Source organism: Ctenocephalides felis, unplaced genomic scaffold (genome assembly GCF_003426905.1).
Source record: "Ctenocephalides felis isolate EL2017-DRISC unplaced genomic scaffold, ASM342690v1 CF-g0.4_SCAFFOLD_01492, whole genome shotgun sequence".
Classification (NCBI taxonomy): Eukaryota; Metazoa; Arthropoda; class Insecta; order Siphonaptera; family Pulicidae; genus Ctenocephalides; species Ctenocephalides felis.
The window spans coordinates 1407200-1416083 of NW_020537646.1; the positions used below are offsets into that span (position 1 = coordinate 1407200).

The following is an 8884-nucleotide window of genomic DNA, read 5'->3' on the forward strand; positions in this document are numbered from 1 at the left end:
GAAAAAATTATTTACAGTACTGATTTCTCTTGGTCAAATATTGATCTTAAATGAATTATTTCATTGTTGTTTGGTTATGAACCATAAACGTAGAAAAAAATTTATAAAAGTTGATCAAACAAAAATCTCAAAATTATTAAAGTATTAAAGATGCATTAAAACTGTAATTCATATTCCCTTAATAAATAAAAAAAATATTTTTTAAAATTGATATTTTAAATATTATGGTCTCTGCTTTAAATCTCTGAATATTCTTCGTATCATCTGCCTAATTAACACACTTTCATTCAACACATTTTTTTTTAATTTATACTTTCAAACAACAATTTAAAATACTCAAAACATATTTTACAATACATTTCTAATGTGGTCGTCATATAACTAAATTATCAAAATATTATATTGGCAAATTAATTTTTCTTATTCATTAATGTTTAAAAGGATTACTAAGGAGTAATCTTAAAATAGATTTTAATTATCCATATATCCCCAAAATTATTGAATGTCTTTTATTGTATAAGACAGATTGTAATTAATAAAAGAAATGATAATAAAAAAATATTATATTGGTTCAATAACAATAACATAGAGCAATAATTCTATAAGTATATGTTAAGTTTATTATGACTTATTGCAGTTTTGCAAAATGTACGAAATATTAAATAATAAAAAAATTGATATTTCTTAATATTGGCAAGTACTAAATTAATGAGAAAAAATATAAATTTATGACCAAAGTTTATTTTATTGTTAACATCTAAACTTTGACTAAATTACGCAATACTAAAAAAATTTATTTAATTACACAATAAATAAATAATTTAAAAATAGTTTATTTTTAACAATTTATAGTTATAAAAGCATCTTTGTGAACTTATAGTTCGGAATAAACTTTATATTTATGATTCTATCTATATTTGTATATATACATGGTGTCTCAGAACTCAACGTCAAGCCGAAAGAGGGTGTTAGTATTGATCGTGACTGCGTCGAAAAAAAATTAAAAAATGAATTCTATTTAGTTTGAAAACTATGAGCTTTTAAGTGCAACCTAGAGCTTTGGTAACTCTGTGACTGTTTTTGTTCATTTAAAATTTAGATCCACAACAATAAATAATATTTTAGGACCCTGATCAAAAATAATGACATATTTGCTCCATAAACTAAGACTTTTTGTAAAAAATTTAAAATCCTTAGAATAGGTCGACTTGAAAAAGTTCTTCTTTTAAAAAAAATTGTACAAAAGTGAACATTGTATAATGATAAAATACTTAATAGTTCAATAATGAATAAATAAAAACCTTAAAATCCATATGTGTATTTAAAATAATTTCGTATTGCCTGATTTTACAAAATGACTTGGTTTTGTTTGATCAAACGTCAAACTCATAATTCTGTACCTTCACAGAAACAAAACACTAAACGTCATTCTAGTATTAAATTTAATCAAGAGAACAAAAATTTTAAAGTTTTCATTTCGTAATATCAATTTTAGCTACAGAAGATTATCTGCTTTTTTATTTAATCTTTTTAACAATGGCTGATATAGATGATACTCAATTTGAAACTGGGGATGCTGGAGCTTCCGAGACTTTTCCTATGCAATGTTCGGCTTTGAGAAAGAATGGTTATGTCATGTTGAAATCTAGGCCCTGCAAAATTGTTGAAATGTCCACCTCAAAAACGGGGAAACATGGCCATGCTAAGGTAATAATGCTTGTAGTGAAAGACAAGGCTTATTTCTGATCCTTACCATTCAATATCAAAGTGTAGGAAAGCTTAAAGCTCGTCCATGGCGTCCGACCTTTTCTGTATTTTTCTTGTTGTTTTAAAAAATATGAGATAGTTTTTAGAAATATTATTATCATACATTTTATCATCATCGATCTGTTCGAAGTGTGCAGTTCTTGAAAATTTGTTTTACATCTTTCATTTTTAACTTCCATTTTTTTTGCCAAGTGTCCTTAGTAGACATGCAGCAAGAATAATCAATTTTTGTCACACCAATAAGGAAATTTGTACCCACCTATTAATGATCATCATCTCCTGACATTATCTTCTCACATTATCAATAATCGATTACCAAGTTGTCTTTTACCAAAGGTGCATTTAGTCGGCATCGATATCTTCACTGGCAAAAAGTACGAGGACATCTGTCCATCTACTCACAACATGGATGTGCCGCGGGTTACCCGTCTGGATTATCAGTTGACAGACATCGATGAAGGATACTTATCCTTGATGGCTGACAATGGAGATCTTCGAGAAGATCTCAAAGTTCCAGAAGGTGAACTTGGTCAATGTATCAGGAGCGATTTCGAAGCTGGCAAAGAACTGCTTTGTACTGTTCTCAAAGCTTGTGGTGAAGAATGTGTGATTGCTGCTAAACCGAACACGGCTTTGGATAAATAAATTGTTGTTTCACTTATGATGAGTTATCAATAAATACTAGGTTTTTGTATATACTTATTTCATTCTAAATTTTACTACACTAAACGAGAACTTTTTAACTTTCCGAAGGATAAGTTTATGTTTTCATTAAGAAATCCTGTTTGCAAACCATATGTTTTCTCGGCGTTTCAAGCCATTCTGAATCGAATGAGACCAAATTTGGAACAAGTATGTGTGTGTGTATGCATGTATGTGAGATTTTATGCCGTAAATCGACGTTGTCTCAAAAACGACTGGATCGATTTCAAAATTTTTAAATCCATTCGATGTATCTCGATGAGGACTAGCGTTTGTCAATTTTGTGCGACGATCAGCCAAGCCGTTTCTTTATAAATAGCAGAAAAGTGAAAATTTGTTCTTCCACGTTTTAGCCCGCTATTTTAAATCGATTTTGAAAATTCAAAAACCGTTCGAATGATACTGGTTGGGAATCGAGCTGATTAGTTTTTGGTAAAGATTGGCCGGGCCGTTTTCTTGTAGTTGAAAAAAAATAAGACGATTGTTCATTAAGACCAAGTACTCTATCGTTATACCAAATAAATCGTCTAATTTTAATTGTAACAAACGTCAACTCATTTCAAAATTTAATGAATTTTTAAAATTAAACTACTAGCCGTAAAGCCGTAATATTTCAGTAAGTTCTATAAGACCATGATATATATCGCCAAAAAGTTCCATAAAAATCGGCTTCGCTAATTTTATCTTTTCTCAATGTTTCAAGCCATTCTGAATCGAATGAGACCAAATTTGGAAAAAGTATGTGTGTGTGCGTGTATGTGAAAAGATTTTTTACAGTAAATCGACGTTTTCTCAAAAACGTCTGAACTGATTTCAGAAATTTAAAAGCCATTTGATGTATCTCAATGAGGACTATTGTTCGTCAGTTTTGTGAGACGATCTGCCAAATAATGCTGAATATTCGTATCAAAATGAGAATTGATGAATCGATATATTGGTGAAGTACGTATTCTTCATATTTTAGAACAATAAGCACTTATTGATATAGACACTTTATAGATATTGGACGATTGTTCTATCTCTCTTATTGATGCAGCAATTTTCCAAAATGCTTTGCTTGAAAATACATTACCATATATTACTATATATATTTTCAAGTAAAAATTGACTGCATGACATCAAGCTGTGCGAGGCGGGTATTGAACCTGAACTCTCTAATTAAAATTCTTTTTAACATTTAATGACATGTAATATGAAATCTTTGTCAATGATGTATATTAATAGGTTGTCAAAATAGGCTGAGACTGGAGGCTGATTCCGATCTGATCCTTGATGACATGAAAAAAATTAAATTGAATTTGTTACAACTAAACGAGTGCATAGAATTAAAATTATATTTATTGCTTTAATTGAACAAGATTTAGATCAGAATCAACTTTCAGACTATCCTTTCCATATAGAATTTTGACAAAACTATTGACAACGTATAAACACTTATTGCAGTTTGCAGTACAATAGTATTTATATAGTCATCAAGTCATGAAATCAACTCTTATACACATAAAATAATAATAAAATTGACAGAATACGTTACCGATACAAATACCATTTGCAATTAACATTCCTATTGTAAAAGATAGCAATGAAAGTTTATTGAACAAAAATAATAAAATATTCTCATATAAAGACTTCTCCTAGCACAACGTAAATGTCGAACTGTAAAGGTTGATATTATATTCTCCTAAAGCGATTTTCATTGAAAACTTTATGCGATGTGCTTTCTCTATATGAACAGTATAAAATAGCCATTATTGAACGCATGTAAATGTTAGACACAATTTTGCTATTACCGAACATCAAAAGGTTTCACCTGTTGATTTATATGGGACGTCAAATGGAAACTGTTTAAATAAGATTGTAGTCATTTATTTTAATGCATTTATGAACATGTTAACATCCTAGGAGTGGTTCGATTTGCAAACAAGGTGCTGAGATATTTCATTTATTTATAACTTGGACCGTGTAAAGATGTTGACCGTTCATTGTGAAATAAGAGAAAAATAATTGCTTATGCATTACTAAAGCTAAATCGTTGTTTGACATAATAGTAATATTTGATTGTCACTATTATACTTAATAATTATGTATCGAATTTGAGATTACAAGCATTAAATATTTAAAGTTTGATAAGATGACTGAGATATAAAAATATGAAGACCATAAAGGAAAAAAACTAATTGGTATTTGTATTTTGCCTTGAGGAAAGTTACATACTAAATCATTAAAGTCCTACGAAAACTGGTTCAATTATGAAAATTATTGATTTGTGAGCATTTGCTTTTGGAAAATACTCCCAATTAACGTGTTCGTTTGTTTTCAATTATGTGTAGTAAATCCACTTGGAATACTTTTAATCACTCATAAATTAATTTATTTTTATTGATTAAGACGATTAATTACATATGTCGGGAAGTTCATGTAACTTGCCTCAAGGCAAAATACCAATACCAACTAGTTTAATTTTTTTTTTCTAATACTGATTATTTTGAATTTGATGCAACAATGCTTAAGAAAAACTATTACTATTATTAATTAAATCTAAAAATTAATTGATAATCAGAAGATATCTTCTCTCCCTGTAGGCATAGTGAAAGCTTGTTTCAAAGGTTTGGCCAGTATGTTAACTGATAATAGTCGATTTGTATAATAATATTTTTCTATTATCAACTCATATCAATCTGCCCATCCCTTTTCGTACATATTAAATTTATTGCAATCGTATGTATGTAATTTGAAATTAATCGTTTTTATCTCGCAGTTCACATAGCATTAATTCACACAAATACAATTGTGAATGATTGTGAACTCTGAAACCTCTAATAAACAATTTTATGTTATTACATGCTATTCAATTTATGTATATGATCAAAATGATCGTGCGTATTAATCTTACAGCAAAAGTGACTGTTTCTAACCGCACCTTTAATCAGAGATTTAATGAAGACATTTTTGTTTTGTGTTACAAGAAAATATTAATAATTGATATTGCACAATATGGGCAAAAATCTAAAACTTCATAAATTTAATAAATATAAATAAAAATATTTTATTATGATTTTTTCTTTCAATAAATAGTAGGGAATATGGGTGATGGAAAAAAGTTCCATGATTTTTATAAAGTAGTTCCATCAATTATGCAATTCAAACCAATATTTTTTTAAATAATCATTAAACTTGAAAATTGAAAACCATCTTATTTTGCACATTGTTTCTAAGATACATTTAGTATGTATGTTATTAACTTTTATTCTTAAAATAGTTTTTAGTCAATACAAGAAATTAACATTTTATATGCATTGTTGTTATAAATACATATACAGAAAAATATCATTAGATGCAATTAAACAATATACATAAAAAATGCATAACTCAATTTATTAAATGAGATTCACTTCATTTATTTAAAATTATTAAAATATCTATATTTTATTCAGTTATGAAGTTCTCTAAGAAAAATCTACGAATAGTGTAGTTTTTCAATGAATTTATTTAGTCGAATACGACTTTTAGTGCTTTTGATGGAGGTAATTTATTTTTCATTATTTTATTTTTGTTTAAAATGTATTTATCGCACAATTTATCAAGAATTTTTTAAATTATCTAGCAGAAAATAAAAAAAACATTTTATCTGTTTGAAAGACTTAACACTATATACTACCTTTGGCTCTTAGTCTCATAAGCATTTTCTATTAAAAATAATTTGATAAAACTTCAATAATATTTAAGAATATATAAAATAAATAAATATTCTAAATTATTAATAGGAAAATATGCGTTGAATGATTTTTTAGGTATTAGTTGTCCAGAACAACTAGAATAATTATATCAAATGGTCCTTTTTTTGGGAATTTGTCCTCTATTTCTAGAACTTTTTTCAGTCCAAATCAAAATTTACCATTTTATATTTAGATAATTCTAAGTGTAATGATAATCACAAATTTCACTACAATCATTAATATGCTAATAATAATAATAGAAATATCATATTAAAAAATTGTTATAAACTGAAAGTGTTAATGATTTTACTTTCAGTATATTCCTGACTTCTTGGGATGCAAAATGCTTCAAAAAAACTATTGATTTCTATAATTATTGGAAATACTAAATAAAGAATTTTTTTACTAATGACTATTCATATAATGATAATTAGTAAAAATAATTAAATAAAATTACTTAAATTAATAAATTAAAAATTCACTGGAATCACATATAAACAATTATATAATTGGTACATAATGTATATAAATGGACTCTAAAAAACAATAATTAAATATTTCATTAAATTATTATGTATCTAACTAATTTAAAAAAAACAATAGAAAATCAAACATCTTGCATAAACATGTAAACAAACCATCAATATTTATTATTTATATAATTCATTCTTATTAAGAAAAACCCATAAAACCCATTGATGGGTTTTTTTCGTTGCCTATTTTAATTTTTCAATTCACCACACACGAATGGGCACGTGCTTCGATAAAAACAGCGTTTTAATTACATTTATGTATGTAATTAAAAATTAAAATTAATGATGATATATTTTGGCGATTTTTATTCTACAGTATGGAACAATAAAAGACTTTGATCGTTAGCCTTGCCTCAATGAAAACAATTGTTTTCGTGTGGGCCCTCGTATTAATAATAAAACCATAGAATTTACATAGACAAGGTTACATTTATTGAATTATTATAATTTAATATTATTAAATGTGTAATTGGTGTTGAAGCTTTTTTTTCGTATATTGTCATGCATCGGTGCTTGGTGACGAGTGGTTTTTGTGACCTCAGAAAAAAATATATGGGACTTATAGAAATATATAGCGCATTTATAAAATTTATTTGATATGGATAATACAATAATAAATGTTTTGCTCCATAATATTTTGAATTTTTTGCAAAATTTTTGCATGATGGAAATATATTTTATTGAAATATAGTTTAAGATTTAAAAATAATATGAAATATAGTTTTTTTTTTAAGTGAAATATATGCTTGAACCAACTCACAATTATTTTTTGTAACTTGTGATTGTTTTCTATTACAAAGATATTGATTTGATATATACCCACAAAAAATGATTTCAATTGAATTAAATTAATTCATCCGTTCATTTTAACTATCTTAAATAAATATATAAATAGTTATATAAAAACCAATTGAAATATCACCTTTCTGATTGATTTTAACAGTGCACAAAATAGATATCTTTTACGAGATCACAATCTCCAGTTATTTAATAAATCAAACGTCTATTAAAAAATCAAGATCTCTTCTATAGATACTTCCTAATTTGGATTGAAGTCTATTCATCGTGTCAAAAAATAACATTATCATTGTAAATAATTTTTCATCTGTTCGTGTATTCATATAACCGTATTCAAATCTTCTTTTGTATATATATATACAATTTAAATACTTATCTTCTGAATGATCCAATCTCAACTCTTTCATAACTTTATTTGATTCTACATTGAGTCTTTAATAATTTTATGTCTCGTATCTTTCTAAGCAAATTATTCATCTTTTGATTATGTCGTCTTGTGTAAGGAAATATCATCGTGACAATAATTAAGGTCAAGGATTTTCGCTCCTTATGCATTTACATGAATGCTCGTTTCTTTAGATTATCAAGTGATCATTTTAATAATTAATTTTTGCCTTAAGTGGATATTGTTACTTTTTGTCCTGAATTAGGCAATTAATGAATGAGTTTAATTTGTTGTATTAATGCCTCAACTCTATATTTATCACTATATTGCCACAATGTTTTTGCACCAGATGTTTTATTTTATTTTATTTATAAGTTATGATTATAATTTATTAATTATATATTATTCCCTTTCAGGTGATTCAACAAGACGAGGCAGCATCAGCCCTGCGACTACAAATAGTGGCGCCAGAGATGATCACCTGATGGCATTATTGGCCACCAGGAGGAGAGCACTCATGAGTAACAGGCATCGTCCAGTAGAAGAAATAACGACAGCTGCACAAAGACTAAGTCCTACTTATGTGCTGCCAAAAACAAAATTCAACTCAACAAGGTCATATAATAGACCAGACATACGGGTAATGTTAAGGAATGCCACCGATTCATCGACCAAGCGAAGAGAATTCAAACCAGGCAGTTCAACCAGAACTACGAAGTTACCAGATTTGAAACCAAATGAGTCAATTATCCGAGTTCGTAATGAAACCGATGACATATTTGAAGTAGATGAGTCAAACCAAGGACTTTTTGTAGTAAATCCAAAAACGTTGGAATATGTTCCGCCTAATGATAGTGTGCCACCTAATTCCAATGAAGTATATGGCCCAGATTCGAGACCTAGAATTTCCAATTTGAAAGACCAATCTGAAGAACAGGATTACGATTTAGCATCTTTTCAATATTTTGGTCAGAAAATTTCTA

At 27.5% G+C, this 8884-nt stretch overlaps 1 protein-coding gene across 1 annotated transcript; it reads left to right on the forward strand.

Annotated features, from left to right (window-relative positions):
* The first annotated feature begins 1536 nt into the window (after window positions 1-1536).
* LOC113369881 (eukaryotic translation initiation factor 5A-like) lies at window positions 1537-2412 on the forward strand. The gene is made up of 2 exons (XM_026610487.1): window positions 1537-1707; window positions 2104-2412. Exons 1-2 carry the CDS (start codon window positions 1537-1539, stop codon window positions 2410-2412), a joined length of 480 nt encoding a protein of 159 aa, XP_026466272.1.
* Window positions 2413-8884: the final 6472 nt, after the last annotated feature.